The sequence below is a fragment of the Micrasema longulum genome, unplaced genomic scaffold (assembly GCF_059751315.1).
Source record: "Micrasema longulum isolate JH-2025_06_02 unplaced genomic scaffold, ASM5975131v1 h1tg000490l, whole genome shotgun sequence".
NCBI classification, from domain to species: domain Eukaryota; kingdom Metazoa; phylum Arthropoda; class Insecta; order Trichoptera; family Brachycentridae; genus Micrasema; species Micrasema longulum.
This window is the reverse complement of record NW_028277687.1, coordinates 170,358-194,341: the sequence shown is the minus strand read 5'-3', so window position 1 is coordinate 194,341 and position 23,984 is coordinate 170,358. Positions and strand designations below refer to the sequence as shown.

The following is a 23,984-nucleotide window of genomic DNA, read 5'->3' as shown; positions in this document are numbered from 1 at the left end:
AGAATTCTCTTAACTATGCATTTATTACTTGAAGTAAAGACGAAAAGCATTATGCATTAATCTTTAATTTGGAATCATTAAAGTTGTTTTCGTGTTCCGACATGCTAAAAAAATCCGCGTATCGTCAGTCATCAGATATTTTAAGTTTTCAAAAATAGCAAATATGATTCATATTACGTGGAGATATATTTTGTGAGTTTAAAACAAATTATCTGAAATACACAGTCCTTGAGAATAGCAATATTTTAACAAAAATATGCATTAATTACAGGAATGTAAATTTGATTCAAATCAAAACGTCAGTCAAACTGTCAGTTTGACGTTTAAGTAATTGGAATTTTGAATTTTGAATAGCGGATGCATAGATGCTTCACAGATTAGTCACAGATATATTTTTTTGTTGTTTTATGTTCTAACTCGTTACTTTATTTATTACTTAGAATATTTATTATTAATATAATATTATAATAAGTACTTTGGCGGACTTATTGCTAAAAGCAATATCTTCCAGCCAACCAAAAAACAGACCGGCCAAAAGAAGGTTGGACAAAAATTTGTCCTAAAAAACCATAAATATATATATATCAAAAGATACAAACATAAAAAAGACAGCTGTTTTTTAATTGGGAAATAAGGCTTGCACATTTAAACTTTTTTTAAATTACATATACTTGTTAAATGATGAGGAATGTGGTATCAGATAATGAGTTAGGAAAAAAGAAAAAGAGGAACCAGGGAAAGAAAAAGGTTTTTTTTTTAAACAGTAAAATTCAGGGAGTCCAGGATCCTGAGGATAAATAATAATGTTTCAAGCGTTTTTCAAGATGGCTAGAGAAAGCGCATTTTTTATATGAAGAGGTAGCTCATTCCAAAGTGGTTGTCTTGTATTGTTCAACTGCTGTTTCAGAAAGTATTAGAACAATGATTATTTTAGTACACCCGAAGTAGCGAAAGTTGTATTTAAAAAATCTCCTATGTGAAAATGTGATAATACGTTTTTTTATTCCAAAAAAGTTTTTTTAACCATACGGCATTGAAAGTATAAAATTATAATACCTTTTACCTTTCTATAACTGAAAGCAAGCAATAAAAACTTCTTGTCAGCTGAGAATTGTTGGTCAAATGATGTAGAAAGAATCTGTAAAATCACAATAAATATAAACTTTGCAAACAGTTACAGATAATTATACATAGAGATATTAGGATTACATTTGTACCCACAAATTAATATTATATGAGATTTATCATCACATTGGTGACAACGTCTCCACCCATGTAATCTTCTTCATATTTTCCCAATAATGGTGCAATGGGTACTGGTACAATAACTGCAGCATATTAAGCCAAATATGTTAATATTACAAATGTTTGTAAAAGGCAGATTTGCCGTTTATGTTAATAGAATAAAATAAAAATATAAAAAAATGTCTTGATGATTTGTTACAAAAAGACAAAATGATCAGTCCATGTTTTTGTACGCAAGAACGATAAAATTTGTCGCTTGGATCTATAAGAGCCAATGTCGTTTGTCGTAATATTACAGGAGAGTAATTGTTTTGCCATTTTGTGGCATTATAATGAACTGTTTGACGTTTTTATTTTTAAAAAACATAACACATGTACCTACATATGCATGTGTGGGTAAAATAGTTGAATATTGACATCTACAAACAGTGGCAAGAAAAATATGAAATCTGACACTGGCCCTTCTAGATCCAAACCACATAAATATTCGAGTGAAAATTCAGTATATTATGAATTATTATAATAATAAGTAATTTAATGTAGATCATGCCAGAAATTAAACCCAGGGCGTGACACCACGCATCAATCACGCTAATCAGTGTATCTATTTATAATTACATAGTACTATTGTTTATTTTTTGTATTTCAGTTGTCGATTGTAGGTGTGTAGGGAAGTGAAAAAGCCAATAAATAAAGGAAGACGAAGAAAATTGACGTTTTTTTCAAGCGCCAATACAGTTAACGGTTGAAGATTATATTAATAAATATTATTTGTGATTTAATGTAAACACAAACCACTTGTTTTTTACAGGCTATTGTTGTTTAACTAATTAAAGTAATTAAAGGTAAGATATGCATTCAAATGGAGTAGCTATTGTTCGAGCAATTATTACTTACTTGATTGTCCTTTGATAATAGAATGGTTGCTGCATCGGATGTAGCGTTATAAAGCATTAAATTACCTTCATCATCAATAAAGGTTAGTTCTTCATCTGTAACAAAAAACATTTTGATTTGATTAGCAAATGCAATGAGGAAGTTCAGTGGTTTTATTATTTTTTGTATCTGTTAATAGACTATTAAATAAGGTCAATTTTTTTCTTTCTATTTTTATATACCGTATTATCAGCGCTTAGATTTTTTAAAGTTTTGTATTTCTGAAATAACTCCGTGTGTATCGCCAAAAGTTTTCTTCCGCTTATTCTCGATCAGTTCTGCCCATTGGTCCGTTGACGGTAAGCAAACAAGAAATCTTCCATAACTCTTATCATTGGTTGATAAATATGAACTAATGACGTCGTTCGAAGTAGTTCAACTTTACAGAAATAGTTTTTATAATTTTTCGGCCGTTTTCAAGAAACTCCGCTTTACAATGATTTAAGGCCCCAATTTCAACCGCGCGCAAGAAAATATTTATTTTATCAAATTTTCCGTAGGACTGAAGTTTTTCATTATATGTGAATGCACAAACACATACATGCAGATGCCTGCATACAGCTCTACAAGACTGTGTATGTTTAAAAACAGATGTGCAAAAAAATGAGTACTTAGAAATTATAGATTATTAATTTAACTGGGAGGAACAGGTCAAAACAGTTTGCACCGAGCTAATAGTTTGCCTATTAAACATGTATCATCTAAAATCATATGTTGGTACAAAGGCTCGTTTACTCTGAGTTAATTGAGCCGTTAATAGTAAATGGGTTAAGAATATTGAGCTTAATTTCACATACTAACAGGGTTTTGAATCTGTAAATTGGGGTATTTAAATGTATATTATCTACCAAAAAATATAAAGGAAGACGCAAAAGACAATAACAAAATCTTATTTGATTATGTGGACTTTGAAGAATGCAAAAAAAATGACCTTACGATTATTATATTTTAAAACCATATTCCTATCAGTCCACTCCTGTAACTTTAAGAAGAGCTTCGCAACTGCGCCGCTAGGCGTGTAAAACTCTTATTTTGCATAACTAAAATCGACATTTTTTAAAAAAAATAGCCGATTTGGTTATTTTTACAGAATGAAATTTTCTATGTCGGAATATTTTCTGTTTTTAATTTTTTAAATTATATTTGCATACCGTACGTCTGAAAACGGGAGATAAAACTGGACGCTTTTTTGGGTTTTCAGATGGTTCTAGCACCCATAAGAAACAATTTATCAAAAAAGCAAAACCATAGAGACACGCTAATGATAAATATCGATAGTGTTTTTTTTTAATATCTTGATTTTATCATCATCGTCATCATTCATTTCCGCACCTAATTGTGCATAAGGCACTGCATTGGTCCGTATTTTGATCAATTTTATTACTTAAAGGGAAGATGGTAAGTCTTAGGCTTCAGGTGCCAGTTCAGGGACTGTGAATCGAACCCGAGACCTCTTGCATGGTAGGCAAACGCGCTGACCACTGCACCGCGAAGCCGACATTAATCAAATTTATACTGAGATGTATTGGAATCGTTAAAGGACGAACTAAATAGGTATAAAAACGATTGTTTTCTGCCGCCATTTTCGGCAGATTTTTTTTATCGGTAACCATTGTTCCGCTGTTATGTATCACTCAAATTTGGGTACTTTGCCGAGAAAAACATTGTTCCGCGGAGATAGCCTGCCCATCCTTATCGGTGGTGATGTCTCGGGACAACGTATTGTCCTACAAATTGCTGTTTATATGTGGACAATGGTCGAGTCCTGGGACAAAGTAATATCGTATTGCCTACGTGCAAACGGCCTTTAACTCGCCTGTCCCCATCCAATAAACTTGTATATTTACAATTTTGCGGAAACATAAATTATTGGCTTTAACTCTAAAAAGGCTGTGCTATGAAATTCCCTTACACGCGGTGATGTAACATTGTGTTATTTCAAGTAAAAGACAGAATATTCTGAAAAAAGAAAAAAAAACATAAAGACATACTGTTCAATAGTTTCTTTTCCATCATTTATAAAACTGATATTAAATATAGAGCCGTTAAAGCAAAATACATTTAAAATCATAAATACGCCGGTCATATAGCAAGCGCGCACTCTCACTTACTGCCAATAACCGACTGATTGAACGAATTTCTTATTTTGTTTTTGTCTCTTTCACACAAACACCGGCCACAGAACAGCGTCTGTCTTACTTGTTATAAGTTGTTTTCTCGTGTTCTTTCTTATACAGTACAACGGATTTATTGTGGTATTTATTGGCATCATTTTCATTCGTAAAATTATTCTTCGCATAGTAAGGATAAATATTTTTTTTATTCAAATCCATCATATTTATACCAGTTTTACTTTCCAAATCCGGTGTGAAAATGTCTCATTGATCAAATAAATAAGAGAGATATATATATCAAATCTTGGATCCTATGTAGACTTGCGTTACACCACAGCCACACAAGAATGAATTAATCAAAATAAAGAAATAAAATTACCTGACACCCAAGTAGCATTGAACCTGAACGCAGTAAGTTTTCCGTTCATGACGTCATCCAGGGTAATCGGTTTGGTGAGTATTTCCTCCCCGCCTCCGCCGCCCCTCTTGGTGAGCAGTATGACGGCGGTGACTATCAGCGCCACCACCAGGATGACGATCACAACCCACATGAGCCATATTCGCAGTTTCCTGCGATTAGACTTTTCCATCAGCTCCTGTAAGTGGGAGAACTACTTCTTTATTGATAGATTAGTGTAATAACGGGGTTGAAACATTTCGAACATTGCATGCAAAGAACAAAACATCTAATATTTAGAATAGACAATTTTCATCACAACCGGTAATTATCTATGTATTTTAAAAGGATCCTTATAAATGTACCTACCTAATTTCAGTACTGTTTTTAAATTAAAATATATTGTACTCAGCTCCTTCGTTATTATATTTGTATCCGTTGACACGCAAATAAAAATAATTTGGAAATATTCTTAAAAATAGTAACGTAATAATTTATTTTTTAATGCTGTGCAGTAATATTAAAAAAAATTGTTTTGTGTTTTTCAAAATCGTAAACAGAAGATTGATACTCGCATTGTATTATAAAGTTGAAAGGTACGTAAGGGTTATTTTAACCCTTAACACCACACGTGGAGGAGTAGGGTCCCCCACCACTCACATTTTAGAAAATATTTTAAGTGTTTGAAACGCAACGCGGTTGTGCGTTCGTGTATTCCCAGTGCTGCCTAAGGTCTCGCGGGGAGTGGATGCGCACCCGGCTACTGTGCTTAGATCAAGAGCTACGAGTCGATGGGGGAGCCTAGTCCCCCACGAGTGTAATTACGTTAGTTAGTTGGTAGTTTCATTTACTCTATTATTTGTTTTTTGTAGGTTTGTGGCGCACTATGGATAAACATTTGAATCCCTAGCAAATAGAATATCTGTAAAATGACTTAGACTCTGAGGAAAACCTGAATGAGGACATTTTTTACGAAATTTAAGTGACGTGGAGTCTGAAATCAGTGATCACGATACCGAAAGTGAAGAAAAAGCGGAAAGTATCTTTGAAAATGAAGACTCAAGTGACAACGATAAACAAAGCCGAAACAGCAGTGCTTTTTATGGCAGAAACATTTACAAATGATGTAAAGTACTTACCACCATCGAGATCACGGGTGCCAAGACATAACATTATTATTCATTTACCTGGTCTTAGAGGTCCTGCACAAGCCAAGATTAATATGTCTCCATTGGAAGCATGGTTTTGTCTATTTACTGAAGATATGATTGACAAGTTTTTCCGTGAGGTTGGTGTTGAGCTACCTGGAGATCAATCTGCACAAGGACCGAGCCAAAAAAAGAGAACTAAGAAATCGCTTGTGCCCACGACAAACAGCAACACTCCAAGAGTGTGGTAGAAATGTAAGAATAATGTGTGTCGTAATCTTTCTGTAGACGTAAAAATATATGCCAAATGCCAGGAAAAATATTGATTAGACCATAAACATTATTTTGACAAAAAATATTGAGATTGAAATAAGGTTTCTGAAGTTGACGGATTTTTTATATTTGCTAAGTACATTGTGCATTCCCCTTGTGATTTGAGATGTTTGAGTATTTTTATAGATTTTTATGCATATTTTGTAATTTATAAGATAAGAGTAACTATAAAAAAGACTTGGTTTATTTTTTATTAATAATTTTAATACATAACTATTTTCTAAAGTTGACTCTTCAAATTTAACGTGTTTTTGTAACTTGTTTTGTTTGACGCCAGAAATGTCTATTTTTACGTTAAAAGACATAAATAAACACTCTTATGACATTTAGAAAAAGTATTTAAATTATTTCGTTAAAAAAAACTGGTCGTGATAAAAAATAGTAATGATATACGATTTTTCTTTTTGGAGGACCATGCTCTCCCACGTGTGTAAATGCGTGGCCAGAAATAGCATGTGGTACTAAGGGTTAAAAGGGGAATATGAAGAGATTTCCCTCTTTTTACTATCCATTTAATCTTGAGAATTTTGATTGTTGCGTTATCTGTTCATGAACAATGTTTAAAATTTTAATAAATCTATAATGTATTGAGTAAATCCAAATGTTTAAACTCTGGCTGGATTTCCTCCCTAGGGATTTGTAAGATCTATTTTTTTTGCAACGGAGAAAAAAAATATTTTTGAGAAAGAAATATGGAAGTCTAGACAATCCATAGAGAGGAAATTTAGCTTGTCTACAAACATTTTGATATAGTCATTAAACTAAATGGTATAAAAAGAAGCATAAAATTTAAAAACTATTTTCAGGCGTTGCCTAGTAGGTGAAATAATTCAGCCAGATGAATCTCACCCACGTTAATAAAGTTTTAGCTCTTGTACTTCATTCAAGTCAACAGATGGAAGAGTTGACGAAAATTTCATGTTTAAACATAGGCAGAATGGTGAATGTTAATATGTATGTAAAGGAGCCACTTAAACGAGCCAAATGACAGGTCATAAGCCCCGTAAATGCCTAGACTTCCATGCTCTCGTCTTAAAAATGTTTTCGCTCTCTGTTGTACTATATATTTATATTATACAGTTTTTAATGTATTTAATTTTGCCATGTATGTACCTAATAAATTCATAATAATATTATGGTGGTTATTTTTTTCTAGTTTTTTTATTGAAAAGGAAATCCATTCCGTTATTTATGTTTACAAAAACAAGTTAGTATTACACAAATTAACAATAATTCGATTTCAAGAAATGGAAGTCACTAAGTCGCAAAAAACAGCATTTAAATTCTCAGAAAGGAAAATTCAGTTCTATCATTCTGAAGAAAAATATAATGCATATTACGCAACTAAATTGGAAAATCTGGTTATGTTTGAGAGAACTACTTTAAAACATTACAAGTTCTAGTGCTACACAGCTGTTTAAAATAGCCAATCAAGTAGGTGTGTTGAATTTCCGGTTTCCGGGAAGCCATATTTAGAGTGTTTTCATACGTACGGGGTTCTCTTTTTAAATATATATTTATAGGACAACTCACCGACGACACCTAGAGGCGTCACGGGCGAAGTAATTTAAAAAATACAAAACTTTATAGTGATGCATAAATACAAAAAAAAAAAATTCTTAGTCTGATAGTCTAATAACAAATAAAAAAATATTTAAAAAGCCACTGGATTTCCTCATTAAGGTAATCATAGTATAGGGAAATTTAAACCTTGGATCAATAATCTGCGAGTGCTTTTTCACATACGCCTTTTTTAGGGATAGCTGAAATTATGCGATTCGCGGCTATTTTGTTGGAATTTCATAAAGCAAATACAGAATGTTGAAAGCATCGCGCCCAAAGGTAACAACGATAGATAAAAAAATTACAACAATGGAGGTTGCAAATGTCAAGTGAAAAGGTAAAGTGAACGTGTGTGAAAACTATAAACCTTTCAAATAACTACAAAGAACGATTGACACATCTTAGAATGACGCAACGATGATGCATTTGAAGGTTAACCGCAAATCATTGTTGTACAGAATTTTAATGATTTGATATTATAGAGCGATATCAAGAGAGATTCGTGGATCAGTTATAAAGCAGACAGGTACGCATGAGAAAATGTTGCATCCTTGAACGTTTTTTATTTGATTTTATTTATTTGCTATTATTCAGAGAACACACTCAAACGCACATAATAAAACAAAATGCATTGAAATAAAAAAGACCGACCAAGTTTTCATTACAAAGATGTAGTACAAATGTATGGAAACTCATTCGTTTTCAAGCAAATTTTTAATTCACGTAAGTTTTTTAATCGGAAACATTATTTTTTATTGTCTCAACGGCATATATTTTTCGAAAGATCAACACCTTAGAAACATTTGCAAATGATTGAGTTTCATATCTCAAATATTTAATGACAGGTTGTATGACAATAGTAGAAACTTTAAAGTTTATTTATTTATATTTTCAAGTACAAAGAATAAGTACATTGGCAGAAAAGCAATATCTTCCAGCCAACCAAAAAACCGACTGGTCAAAAGAAGAGTTGGTGAAAAATTTGCACAAAAAAATAATTATATCCAAAATTAATTACGCACATAAAAAACGCAATTAATTAAAAATAACGGCTGTTGGGGAGATAAGGGTTGCACATGTAAAATTAAATGAAAGTATATTATGTTATACATGTTAAAGAATGGGGAAAGTGGAATCAGGTAATGAGTTTGGAAGGAGAGAGAAAGAGGAACCAAGTAAAGAAAGAGAATAAAAATCAGAAATCTTTTACCATTTGTACTAACGAGGCTGTAATTATCCTAAACTTAAACGCTTTTCATAAAAATTGGGTTTTTTGAGTAGATAAAAATAAAAATGTACATTACCTATTTAAATTATTGATATATCTTTGAAATAAATTCGTGAAAAGTCAGTTTTTGATTGAAAACATAGTAAACAGGATTGTTGGTACAAAAAGTGACAGTAATTTTAAAAAAAGATATATAATTACAACGTTAGAACTTTTGATGGAGTTGATTATTTGTATTTGGAACAAACTTATGCAAAATGCACGCGTTATTTATTTATTTATTTATTTAACTTTTTGTACATAATGTTATTTGTACATTGGCGGGCTTATTGCCAAATGGCAATTTCTTCCAACCAACCAATAAAATAAAAGTTATATTTTTATAATTCAAGTTACAGAACATATTCAATAGAAAAAAAAAAAAAAGATTAAAAATTTAAAGATATATAAAAATAGAAATAAACGTATTTGTTTATAAATTACCTTAAATCGAAACTATTACTCAATGGGAAAAAAGAGGAAAGAGGAAAGAGGAAAAAGGAAAGGAGGAGAGATTAAGGAAGAGTAAGGAGATGTTTCTTCAGACGTGATTTAAACAGAGATAATGTAGTAACATCTTTGATGGTGGATGGGAGATGATTCCACAGTCGAGCCGCATGGACACTATATGAGTTAGAGAAGAAAGAGGAATTGTGTATGGGTATTAAGAGAGTGCCTTGAGAATGAGAACGAAGAGGTAAACCATGAACTGATAAGCGTTGAAATTTTTCACACAGGTATATAGGAGCGTTAGGACTATGAAGTACATTGAACAGAAGTGAGAGGGAGTGATAGTCTCTCCGCTGTCTAATTTTGAGCCATTTCAGTTGCCTACGATAATCAGAAATGTGGTTATGTCATCCGCATACATATATATGCATACATAAATCATATACATACATATGAGATTACTAGTTAAATTATACTATCTCTAGGGTAAAGCACCCAAGTATAAGCACTTTAAGGCATCGTCTGACTTCGGAGTAATATAATTATCAAAATATTACGCTTTATTTTATAAAAATTTGATTGCAAAATATTAAATTTAGGTATTTTCATTTGAAGGTAGTCTAAATGCTGAATTTCACTGTACTTATTTAAAAATAGCTTTTTAATCCAACTGACCCAAAAGTCAATTATTAGCATGCCTTTCTGCAAATATATTTTTTTAAATATTTTTTTAATAAACGGCACTTAGTGCCTTTTACACATTAGTTACAAATACAATTAAATATACATACATGTAAGCATAAGTAATACAGAGCGTTTAAAACAATATTATTAATTAACAAATTAAGAAAGTCTAAAAAAGATAAACTATATAAAATAATAAAATATTACCAGTAATAGAATTATCGATAAAAAAAGAAAATATAATAAAATAAAATAGAATAAAAAGAAAATAGAAATACTTTAAACCAGTTAAAAAAAACTTAGAAAAAAAATTTGATTTAATTTAAATTTAAAAAAAAATATGTACATGAATTATTATTTAAAACTAATACTTAGGTAAATAGTATATATTTATGTATAAAAATATAAATGATGTAAAAAAAATGTAGAAGAGAAATATTTTGTACTTATAAATTAATTCAAGAAAAGAAACAAAAAAAGAAAAAAAAACACTAATAAAGAAGTTTAAAACAATTCTTAACAATAGTAACAAATAGTTACCTAGAACTATTACCAATGAAATAAAGAAGAAGAGCCGTTCTATATGTACTAAATTTCATGTGAAATGATTCACCAACGTCCTGGTACTCATTGCCTAGAGAGTGAAGTCTATTGATGACTGCATTTTTACCATATGATGTCGAAGTATTGTTTCCACAGTATTGGTAGGTTTGCCGAGTTGTCCTTTTCGGTACATTGAAATTAATTAGTGATAAAATTGCAGGGGTGTCAAACATAGAATGGATTATTTTATATAAATTTAATAAATCAGTTATAACTCTCCTATCACTTAGTCTTAATACTTTCAAAATAAACAGTAACAAATTATAATTTAAATATTCAATACTAACACCTAATTTAAAATTAATAAATCGTAAAAACTTATTTTGGGCCTTTTCAATATAATATTGGTGCCTAGAATAATGAGGAGCCCAGATTGTAGAGTTGTACTCCAAAATGCTTCTTACAAGTGATGTGTACATTATTTTAAGTACACCAATATCTTTGAAATTTTTAGTGGTTCTGATAGTGAAACTCAACATTCTATTCCATTAATATTGACGCAATTATTCATTATACACGGTAAAAACGAAGCTAGTACACAAATAAAGCAAACGGGTTATTATGAAGAATCTATATTGCTCATTATATATTTATTTACATTGTTATCTTATACGTAAAAAAAGTATTGAAAAATAATTTGTCCTTCCGCGCAGCATTTCCTGTTCGGCAACGATTGCATTTTGTCATTTTGAAAATCACAAACAAAAATTTTCATTAAAAATAATTCCCAAAAACCAACTTTCTGGTTTTAATATTTCCCCCAGCTCTGTTAGAGTATATTTTTTTATTGCGATTTCAAATATTTTCTAAAATACTGTTTTTTTTTTCATTTGTTTGTCATTGCATTCGCAAGGACACTTATCAACCGAATAGGAGTTCATATCTTGATCAGGTACATAAAAAAATATGTTTTCCATCAGCGCGTTTACTCTGTTCTATTTCACAATTTTACAAAACACGATTTTTTATTCATTATTAATATTATCGTCGTTTTGAACATCACCTTAAAATGAAATTGTAGTGCATAAAAAAAGTCGAGTAATTTTGTAAATAAGCTAGCTGCTTGCTTCTCATTTATGCACAAAATATATTTAGGCATAATGATAATCACTTTTTGGTTTTATGTTTTGGTATGGTATGGTTTTATAAGAGTTCTCCGTGGCACATTAAAAGTTTTCGCCCTTAGTTTTTACTCATCCCATTATTGACTGCTTCCAGAACTTCTATTTGTTCTAAAAATGTTGATTCCCTTTCACGCTGCTGTGGATATCATAATAAATCTTCTGAACACATTTTGTAGTCTTGTCACTTTCAGTCTCTCTGTGAATACTAAATGCAGCATCTCGGTTATATCTGTGGTTATTTTATAGGTCGTGTCAGCTAGAAAGATTTGGTAGCTTCCAAAAATTGTCTAGTCTTTGTTATAATTTAATACCGGCCAGTAAATAATTCAATTCCTTCTTTTCCTCAATTTAATTAAGTACCTACATATAATATGCTTCTGGAATGTCTGTTTTCTGCATAAATATGACAAGGCTATCAGATTACAGAGAACACACCTGGGCAACTTTTCTGGTTCGGCAACGAGAGAATTTTCTTTGTATGTGAACACCGCCAAGGAGACTTAAGTACTCAAATGCGGTATGCGGTATACATTATGTAAGCTGCTTTAAGAAGTTTTATCAAGTTTTCAGGATCACATTTTTTTATTTTACATACAACACTTTTAATACGTATTTTGTTTTGGTCACCACAATAAACCCTTCATTGACCATACTAATGATTCTGAAAAAAATGCCACTCACTAGTTTACACCAATTATAAATACAGCTAAAAACAGGTAACAAGATTATTAGCACTGAGCTAAAACTTAAAAAAATTATATGAAAATTAAATTAAATTACATAAAGAGTTTAATGAAACAAATTTGAATTAAAATAGCTCATAAAATCAGTTAAAATACAGCTAAATTACTAAGCGCAAATGCTAATAATAGAAAATAAGTCATTTTATAAATTTAAATATTGGCCCCCAAATAAAAACGAAATAAATTCATAAAATTACCAATAAAGCATTTTTCTACATGCATGTATTCATTTATATAGTACCGACATACAAATGGTTCTAGATAAAATAAAACACATTTAAATATAGTATTTAAAATATGGAGATAAGTTGAGCACTTACTTTATGCTGCTGAGAATCAAAATGGCGGACAAGCTTTAAAAATGCGACAACCTCACTTCTAACTAAAAAGTTTTCGCTATATGTTTTTTTTTCTTATTAAGTGTTGCCAGCAATAAAATATACGTCCACGTTTTATTGTATCAGGAGATCGATGAAAAGTTCTGAACTTCTATTATCTTTATTTTAATTTTGCAGTGCTGATAAATAATTAGTGCAGTGCTAATGATCGGCTGCTTCACCCTATTTGTGTTTTCAATTTTAATCATAAAAAAGTTTAAGAACACGTGCAAGTTTTTTAATCAAATGTTTAAAATACGCATGAATAATTATTTTTAACATACCTAACATACCTGGGCCGCGATTATAGATATCTTCATCGGTACATGCCGATACGGTAAATTTAACTTCCGTACTATCTCTGTCTACTCCGGTGTGTTCTACCGACTTGTCATCTCGATGTCATATAATCGAATCCAACCAATGAATGACCCTGAAAATTTAGTTCGCGTTCCTTACATAGTAAAAAACTAAATCAGTTCTCATTGATATTTGAAATATGACCACTTTTTAGATTATAAACTCCAATAAATCCCAATTCAAGCCAAAAACACTCGCTTAAACATGATTATCATATGACTTTTGACAATTATCAAGGAAGTATTCTTAACTTTTGTCTGTATTTGTGTACAGAGCGATTACAAAGCCGGCTTTTTTGACATCTCGATTCGTATACTCAGGAAAATAATTAAACATATAGAAAAATAAAATAACCAAATGTATTTTTTAAAGTGGCAACATTTTTATGGCTAGATGCTCTTACATGTGAATAGGGCAGAATCTAGCCACATTATCTGTGCACCTAGGCATTCGTTTTCAAAACTGACTGTTATGTCAGAATTTAATTCGTCTTTAATATTTACTTACTTATCTCTCATATTTTAAATAGGCTTTGAAGGAAAAAACTGCCCCCCCCAAATCGATTTAAATATTAAATAAATTATTATTAAAGCAAAAACTGCTGTCAAAAATGGCGGAACAAATTTTTATCATACCGATGTACTTACCTCAAAACTTGAAGGTGGGGGGTCGGTAGTGTATCTTCGTTATCACTCGAGATAATTTATCTACAACCATGACCTCACAATGAAGGTATGTCGGTATAGTGCGTGGATATGTGTACTACGGCGTACGCTTCTCCTTGTTACATATCGATGTATCTACCCAAAACTTGAAGGTGATTTGGTAGTGTATCTTTGCGATCGCTCGGGAAAATTTATCTTAAACTATACCGTCATGGTGAAAGTATGACGTCCTTAGCTTCCCATTGTAATCGCGGCCCTGCTATTCTGAACCGCACTCACGGTCGTAGAAAACACTTTTATCTCGCGTATTTACATACAGAGTAAAAGTGTTTTCTACGGCCGCGAGAGCGTTTGGAATATTATTAATAGTAATCGCGGCCCTGCTATTCTGAACCGCACTCACGGTCGTAGAAAACACTTTTATCTCGCGTATTTACATACAGGGTAAAAGTGTTTTCTACGGCCGCGAGAGCGTTTGGAATATTACTTTTGTAAGTAGTGTAAAGGTAGCTCTACACGTTGGCTCTATGAGTTTATGCTCTATATGTTCACCAATATGCTGGCAAGAACTTATTGGCAAACACGTAGAGGGGGGGGGGGTATTTGTGACTGACAGAGCTGATCAAAGCGTCTAAACGTTGGGCCAGTTTTTAGTACGTACGTTTTTACCAATACGGTGGTTCAAATATGAGCCATGAAGAATTTTCTTGATTCATCGAGTTATACCATTGTAAAAATTTTTCGTAAAAGTACTCATAATTTACAAAAAAAAGTAAAAACCCTTTATTTCAATGTGCACTTAAAAGCGCTCGATAAATTATTTTTACAACTACTTAACTACTGAAATATTTAAGTATTTTTTTTTCTCGATCCCACATTCCCCGTATTAATAAAGGATTTCTACAAATAAATTTGTTTGTTCAAGCTGTATCTGCCCACTAATTAAATAATTGGCCTATAGTTATGGTAAGTTTGTAAATATCATATTTTTATTAATGGCTGTCGTTTTCTTTAAATAAATAAATAATTACAAGCAGTAATTCCAAAATGTGGTTATTAATTTCATTAAGTCAAAAAACACAATTAGATTTTTTGAATAGAGAGTACCAATCCATAGCTTAAAACAAGAGAACCATGTTACCGGCAAACGATGTAGTTTTTCCACCGTTATTCAGATCACACAATGAGTTATATAAGAAAAAGAACTGGTCCCAAGACACTTCCCTGCGGAACCCCAAAGTGGATGCGAGAATCTCTTTTTCGTACTTTTCCTTGTGATGCACGTATTACTGTTGTTTATGTTCTTACTATAAGGAAATCTTCCAGCCACCCAAGAGCCGTATCTTTAATACCGATATGTATTAGTTTTTTTCAAAGTATTATATGAAATACCGAATCAAAAGCCTCGGCTAGAACCAAAAATACTGCAATAAGCTTATTACCACTGTCGAGGCTTTGTGTGATATTTTGAGTAACCGCAGCTATAGCATCCGCAGTGCTTCTGCCTCTCAGAAACCATATTGGTTCTCCGACAGAAGATCTTCAGAAGTCTGGTTTTAATATTTTTTTCGATTGATTTTTGAAACGACGCTCAATAGGCAGATAGGACGATAGTTGGAAATTGATGTTTTTCCCCCAGATTTGTAAATGGGGAATATTGTAGCCTCTTTTAAACAAGAGGGGAAGTTTTTAAGTCAAATTCGCACATCAATTTTCAGTTCACAAGACTTCACTCTCTCGGAAACAAAACACACAGATGGCCAAAAAATATATGCATGTATTTGCTACAACCTTAACCAATTCCAAGAAACGATTAGTCTTAATATTTTTGAATAGTAATTGAGTTTCTAGTGTTTGAGTTTTTTATTTTATTTATAGCATTTTTATATTTGTAAATTGTTTATAACCTCTGTATGTACATGTAAAAGTCAAGTCAATAAATGAATTATAAGCAAGGTCAATGATAGGTAATTATAAATATATGGGTAATTTTTAATAAAATTTTTAAATCTTTTAATAGACTCATCTTCGTTTGTTCCTTCGATATACGATTGCGAGTACCCAGTAGATTATAAAATTAGAACTAAATATTGATTTTTCACCAAGTATCCGTATTATTAATTATTCAATATCGTTCCCATTTTAAATATAATCAACTTTATTTAATGTATGTACATTCTATAATATGCAGTATACGAGTTAGTCTCAAGTTTGTCGTGAAATTATTATTTTTTTATTAAAAAAAAAAAAAGAAATATTTGAGTGCGTTTTTTAGTAACTGGCGTGATAAAAGCATTCTTATTCCTCATTTCCCTATCAGCACCTTGTGGTGAATAGGGTATAAGTCCACCCGTTGTCAAGTGGTAAGCGCATTCGCCTTTAGGTCCTGTGTTAGATTCCTGATAGGGTGGACGTGAAATATTGATTTTATATGTTGTTTAAACTGTAATATCGTATTATTCCTGGACCCCAATTATAAAAGTATGTCAAAAAAGTCATCTTTGACTGTCTATAAAGTAATATCGAAATTTTATGTACGGAAATGTGTATATTTTTATGAAAATTTAAAGTGTCTTCGTCGGTAACCTGTAATTGAACACTATAAAAAAAATGGATGCATGTTTTATTTTTCAAACAGAAATCTTAATTTTACTTTGTAGATAAGTTTTAAATACTTGGGAGTTCAGATAACTGAGAATGGAAGCATGCACAAAGAGCTCGCAACCCGTCTAGGAATTACTGGAGCAACTTTTAACATGATGCGTGTTGTCTGGAGGTCTAGTCTATAGATCAAAACGAAATGCCGATTATTCAACTCTTGTATAATGCCAGTACTCCTATATGGGTGCGAATCTTGGCACCTTACCCATACTCAAAACACCAAACTTCTGAGTTTTAAGAGCAAACATGGAAGTCCAAGAATGGACGCAGCAGCCTCCTATAAAGAGCGTCTTGAGGATGCGGCGGTGGACCTGGCTTGGGCACGAGCTGCGCATGCCTCAGGGGAACCTAAACCCAAGTTGCATCTTCTTTAAACCTGCGGGTTCACGCCGTCCTGGAAGGCCGTCGAAGACGATCTTTCCAGTTTATTCGGTGGAATCAACAGGCACTGGATTGACGTATAGGGTCTCCTGGAGGCAGCTGGTGATGTCCACTTGCTCCACTTAGGAGCGGATGTGGAAAAGAAGAGAAGAAGAAAGATAAAATTGAAAATAAACCTTAACATCACATTACAGAAAGAGCCTAGAAGTGTTGACTTACCAATGCAGTTTTTCATTTACCACTGGGCGCGGAAAGTGGAATGATGAAAATATTCTGAATTAAATGAAACATTTCAAGATGTCCCTCACCCGTTAATGTATTGCCCGTTTTTCAGCTTTCAGAGACAATAGCTTGAAGTGCAATGCAGAAATATGGGTGAAGACCTATGCGACATCAGATCGGTGATACATCATAAAGAACTCAGACTAGAGGTAGTATCTTACATAGTCAAGTTAATACAGGACATTGGTAAAGTAAACTAAAGTAGGATTTAAAATGCAGGATATTTTTCAAGTAGAACGGAAGGCCTGTTGATGACTGTTCTGAAAAGTTTTAAGTGGTTTCCTCTTCACAATAGCAAACGCTGGAAAAGTTCCCGATTAGCCCGCTTTAGAATATTCCTCCTGATCCCAACACTTAAATCTATATAAAAAGTAAGACAAATAATAAATGCCACGCCTTTCTAAAAAAAATAAAATGATAATTTATGCATCATCTTATAAAATTTTATGTTATTCTTTGTTCTGTAACATTTACTTAAATACATTAAGTGACAACATTTTATCATTGAGAGTAAATTACCTTCTTGTTACCTTGATAATTAACAAACATCATTTGCATACAAAATCTAGTAGGTTATGAGAATATAACTGTTAATATGTGAAGGCTATTTTCTCATAAAAATAAATGCAACCAATTCACTGTCAATCGCTTTCCGGGTAATTACCGACAATTACAAAGGTAATCTGCCATAGTTACCTTCAATTTATCGATTTTTTACCGTAAATAATTGATGGAAATAATCCAATGTTCGTAATCGTTTTAAAGAGTAATCTATAAATAATCATCTCTAACTAGTTAGTTTATTTAAAAAATATCATTTTTAGGGTTCCAGATTTATTTTTTACTCATAAACGGAATTTGTTTTCTTTGTGGGATAGTTCATGTTATTTTTTGAGCATATAAATGGGTGAAAAAAACTCAATTTACAATCAAAATAATTAAGATTTTGATTTTCATTTACAAATCTAATCATTTTGGGTAGAGGCGCATGGAAACCATAGTCTTATGATTACCAAAGAACAGAATTTAATTTTTTCTCAGTCTACGTGAAGGAACATTAACAAATATTTGTTGGAGAATAGTCGGGACATCAAATAAACTATTAAGTATCTTAAACATGCAAATTAAATCTGCATAAAATCGACGTTGTAAGAGACTTGATATATTCAGGAAAAGTTCCATGTCGGTATAGTTATAGTGATCTCTTGTGATTCCTAGTGTGAACGCAATTTTTCTTATAAATTCATGCTGAACTGATTCGATGCGATTTATATGAGTAACATATGAAGGAGACCATATTACGGAGACGTATTCAAGAATGAGACGAACCAATGAGCGGTAAAGTGTTTTTAGAGTTAATATAATTTCAAAATCGGATGTAGCTCTATTAAGAAATCCAAATAATTTAAGAGATTTGTTAATGATATATCCAATGTGTTCATTAAAATGTAGTTTGTTGTCTAGAAACACACCGAAATCTATTGTTGAAGTTACAATGGAAAGAATTTGGTCATCAAGTTTATAATCGAAGGAAATATTTTTTTTAGATTTACGATAAGAAATTATTTAGCATTTATTGATATTCAAGTCAATGTTATTTATTTTGCCCCAGTCATTAAAAAAATCAATATCATATTGTAGAGCAAGACAGTCACTAACATTTTTAATTACTTTAAGAATCTTATTATCGTCGGCAAAAAGCCAAAATTTAGTGGTAGAGAACGCATTAACAACAACATTAACAAACAAATTTTAAAAAAGGGGGGCTAAATGAAATGATGTATCTAAACTGCTATAAAAAATCAATGTCATCTAACATTTTTAATATTACCTTAACATCAACAGTAAATATTAAAACGTTTAAATCTTAATTGAAAAAATACATGGGAAGAACTTCATACGGTAGAAAATTATGATTATTTTAAAACACAATATGTAATTTTTCATTTGTTGAAAAAATAAAAATAGGTGTAAAACCAAATCCCTTTCTGAACACGATTTTATAGCCTATCACTACAATAAAGGTTATTATTAATTATGTATCCACATTCTACATACCCTATGTAATTTATTCGTATTTTGCAAAACAATTTTGATCAAAAAATAAGAAAATAAAGTTATTAGCCAGTATTGTGTCAAATATTTTACTGTAGAAGAGAAGCAGGTTGTTATTAACAAGTATTTTTTTAATTCGTAAATAAAATATGTAATTTTCTTTGCATGCAATGATCAGACTTGTCAATTAATATTAATATTTACCTGATTACTGTTCCCGATTTCCAAACTTGCTCTCACCATGTTGAAGCCGTATCCTTAATTTCTATTCCAGAATCTGAAAAATTAAAAAAAAAAATGGTTTACGAATCAGATATTCAAGCAAAATAAATCGTCTACAAGCATTGCAATGAAATTAAAAATGTTTAACAATGTTTTGAGTTTGTCCAAATTTTTGTGGACAAGGACTGGATTCAACTCCCTGGGGAGCTGTTAATATTAGCATATTACAACAAAGATGTAGAACATTTTAGAGAAGGTAATATAGAAGACTAGTCACCTACAGGGCTTATGCCCTGTCATTAGCTGGCTTGAGAGGCTACTTTACGCGGCCTCCGTGGTGTAGTGGTCAAGACGCTTGACTCACACACGGAAGGTTCCGGGTTCGATTCCCGGTGAGAACACAAAAAAATAAAATGTGATTTTTCTCAAGCCTGGGTGCTTTGTGATGTAATTCACCACTGTAATTAGGCCTCCTGGCCTGTTGTGGTGCAAAAAAAAAAAAAAAAAAAAAAAAAAAAAAAAAAAAATGTAAAATGTAAAAAAAATGTACACACTGTGTAACATTCCCCACTATGCCCATATTTGAACATCAATATTCCTTAAATTCTTTGTTCTGTTGATGTTTCAGCTCTTTCACTTCACGAACATCAACATATGAAAGAATTAAAGGAATACACATGTTCAAATATGGGCAGAATGGTGAATGTTACACAGTGTGTAAAATGGCCACTTAAACCAACCAATGACAGGTCATAAGTGCTGTAGGTGCCTAGCCTTCTATATTACCTTCTCTAAAATGTTCTTCAACTGTGTTGTAATATGTTAAAATTAAAAATGTTGGTTTTATAAATATTGATTTCGATATCGATTGATTCCTTAGATGAATATATAATATAGATTTCTTCGATTTAAGTAATATAATGAAAATTCTTGAAGGAATTCTATCGTAATCATATAATAACTTAGATTTCAATGTTAGTTACAAACATTAGTTTTTTTTATAAATCAATATATTTTATAAATGGTACATGTTTTTTTTATTCTATACAAATCAACTTTATACATCTAGTAAATGTTAATAACGGTTAATCTCCAAAAAAGAGACTAACTCTTGTGCTTGGAGAGTGACTTACACTGTTATAGTTATTTCTTTATTAGAATTTATATAATTTTGAATATACAAGAACATGAGAAAATAAATAAAAACTCGTTTGATATAAAAGGAAAAACAGAAAATAATAATACATTCATACTAATTAAAATTGAATGCAGTTTTTACACTTGTTCAAAAAAAATCTTTTAATTTACTTTGAATGTATTTATTGATATATTAGTATTATTCGTTTTTAGTTCATTGTGGAGATTATTGTAATTTTTGACACCTCTGAAGACAAAGCTATTTTGACCATGAATTGTGTGAAATTTAGGGAATTTAATATTTTTTTTTTTTTTTTTTATTTTTATTTCAAAATACAAAAATGTACAAAAACACAATTGTATTCCCATGAGTTAGCAAACTCATTCTGGGATTGATACAATTTAAGATTATCAGATAAAAAATAAAAATACATTTTGTTGAACATAATTAAAACAAAAATGGACATATTTTGGAGACCTTTTTAAAAACAAATTATAATATATTATTTAACATTAAATCACATGGGTTAAGGGTTATCGAGAAATAATTTGAGGAAATGATTTTTTAGTGTTATTTGATTTCCATTCGTAGACTGGTAAGAAATTGATTTAAAGTGAATAGGCAGGAGGTTATATTGAGTAGAGGCAATGTAGAGGAGTGACCTCAATCCGAATTTAGAGGAGTGTACAGGGGGTAAATGTAGACAGTTATGAGATCGTGTGCGATGGTTATGTATATCACTGTTAAAAGTAAGCGCTAAATTTGAGTTTAATTTATGTTGCAAAATTTGTAAAAAAGTGTTAGTTATTTCATATGAAGGTAAAATACTAAAAGGAACTATATTTGTCTCGGAATATATCTCCTTTATGCTTTTATCTCTTCGAAAACGAAATACATTTCTTATTGCTCTATTTTGTAGAACCTGTATTTCCGCAATCCTCTTTTTCGTCGCAAATCCCCAGACACAGGTAAGATAGGATAGATGAGAGTGAAACATGGCAAAATATACGGCCCGAAGAAGTGTTGTCGGAAGCATGTTCTGAAGTCTATACAGGATTCCAGCAATTGGCGCAATTTTAGATTTTACATGATTAAACTGATCATTCCAGGTTAGTTTTGAATCTATGGTTAAGCCTAAATATTTAGTAACATATTTTTTTTCAAGTCGATCTGAACCAATTGCTATATTCAAATTTATATTAAGTTTATTTCCAAATATTAAATAGTGGGATTTTTTTGCATTTAATGTTAATTTATTGATTTTTAACCATGTCGTAAGCTGGGAAACGTCATGTTCCATTTGATTTTGTAAATTCACAAGGTTTGGACTGTTAAAGTAAATAATCGTGTCATCAGCATAGAGTTGTATTGTTCCCATGAATTTCAAGTTCGGTAGGTCATTTATATAGATCAGGAAGAGAAGTGGGCCAAGAATAGAACCTTGTGGGACACCACATGTAATATCCCCCATTTCACTATGCTCACCTCCCACTTCAGCAAAACATTTTCGATTTTCTAAATACGAGGTTAGTAAATCAAGAGAAGTACCACAAACTCCAATATGTTCCAATTTTTCCAATAAAATTTTATGGTTGACTGTATCAAAGGCTTTTTTGAGATCTATAAAAATTGCCGCAGTGTAAAGGCCTTTATCAAGATAACTCTGAATGGATGAAACAAAATCTAATGCTGCAACTTTTGTATTAGATTGTTTTATAAAGCCGTATTGACTTTTCGAAAGGATATCATTTGCGTTTAGATATTTTGTGAGTCTATCTTTAATTACATATTCAAACAATTTAGAACAAACCGGGAGAATAGATATCGGTCTATAATTTTGGACATTTTTACTGCAGTCATCTTTGTAAATTGGTATTATTTTTGCGATCTTTAATTTATCTGGAAAAATACCCTGTGACAATGATTGATTAATAATAACAACAAGATGGTCAATAAGTTCGTTTTTACATATTTTAAATAAAGATGCTGTAAGATTATCTGATCCAGGAGCTGCTTTAGATTTAAGGAGAGAAATTAGTTTTGCGATCTCATTTTTTTTTGTAAGTGGCATGTAGAGTGATTGATTAGCTTTCTGTTGTGTGTAAATGGTATTTCGGTCAGGCGATGTAGTAATAATAACTGCCGATAATTTTTCACCTATTGATAGAAAAAAGTCGTTAAACATTGTTGCCATTTGTTTAGAATCAGTATATTGTTTTCCATTTACATCTAGACACTCACATACAGATTTAGATTGGGATCTATTATTGGAGAAAATAGAATTGATTGTTTTCCAAGTTTTCCGTGGATTGTACATGTTTTCCTGAAATTGTTGCTTATAATAATTTACTTTAGCGATCCTTCGGTAGTTAGTGACATCATTTCTAGCTCTGTTTTTAAGATGCATAAGATTAATATTACAAGGATCAAGTTTCCATTGTCGGTGTAGAATATTCCTTTGTTTTATTAACAGGCTTAGTTTTTGGTCAAACCATGGAGTATTGCCTAGATATCCATTTCTATTTCTAGATCGAGTTGAGTTTTTGCTGTGGACAATCGCTTTTCTTACATGTTCATCAAAATTAGTATAGTTTTCATTGATATTATTTATATGATTAAAACTATGGCTTTGAAAATAGGTTTTAAGCTTTTGGTAGTCTATCTTTGTATTTTCATGAAGTTTGTATATTCTGTTATTTGGGCATATTTTTATGTTGTTTTTATAATCATATATGAGCAAGTTATGGTCGCTGAGAGGATCATCAATATTTGAAATAACGCCGGATATGTTTTTTGTGTTTAAAATAAAGTGATCAATCAAAGAGGAACAGTTTTGCGTGATTCTTGTGGGAAATGTCATGTTGCAAATGCGAAAATCGTACGATTGTAATGTGTTAATATAGCGACTAGTATGTTCGTTGTTTTTAAGAATATCTAAGTTAAAATCCCCAGTAATAATTGTGTCTTGTTTGGTTTTTTGTAAAATATTTTCAAGGCAGGTGAAGAAGTTTGTGATATTGCCAGACGGTTTACGATAGAAAGCATAAAGTTTAAAGGGTTTGAAATTTTTACCAGTTACATTGATTCCTAGGAAGGTGTTATCAGAGTTACATTTTTCTATTAAACTATGATTTAATGTTGTATGAACATATATAGCGACCCCTCCTCCGCGTTCATTATTTCTCGATGAATATATGCCCGTGTATCCAGTAAAGTTGAAGAAAACTTCCTCTCCT

General features: G+C 31.4%; 1 protein-coding gene across 2 annotated transcripts in view; it reads right to left on the bottom strand.

Moving 5' to 3' along the window:
* The window catches only part of ome (dipeptidyl peptidase 4 omega), a 112,179-nt gene that overhangs the window by 17,237 nt on the left and 70,958 nt on the right, over positions 1–23,984 (bottom strand). For both annotated transcript variants that reach the window (XM_088227168.1, XM_088227169.1), the window contains exons 2-5: positions 19,593–19,665; positions 4,675–4,906; positions 2,143–2,237; positions 1,064–1,138 (exon numbers count right to left, since the gene is read on the bottom strand). In XM_088227168.1, coding sequence (XP_088083294.1) covers positions 1,064–1,138; positions 2,143–2,237; positions 4,675–4,906; positions 19,593–19,631 — 441 coding nt within the window. In that variant the 5' untranslated portion in view covers positions 19,632–19,665. The remainder of the gene's footprint in view (positions 1–1,063; positions 1,139–2,142; positions 2,238–4,674; positions 4,907–19,592; positions 19,666–23,984) is intronic.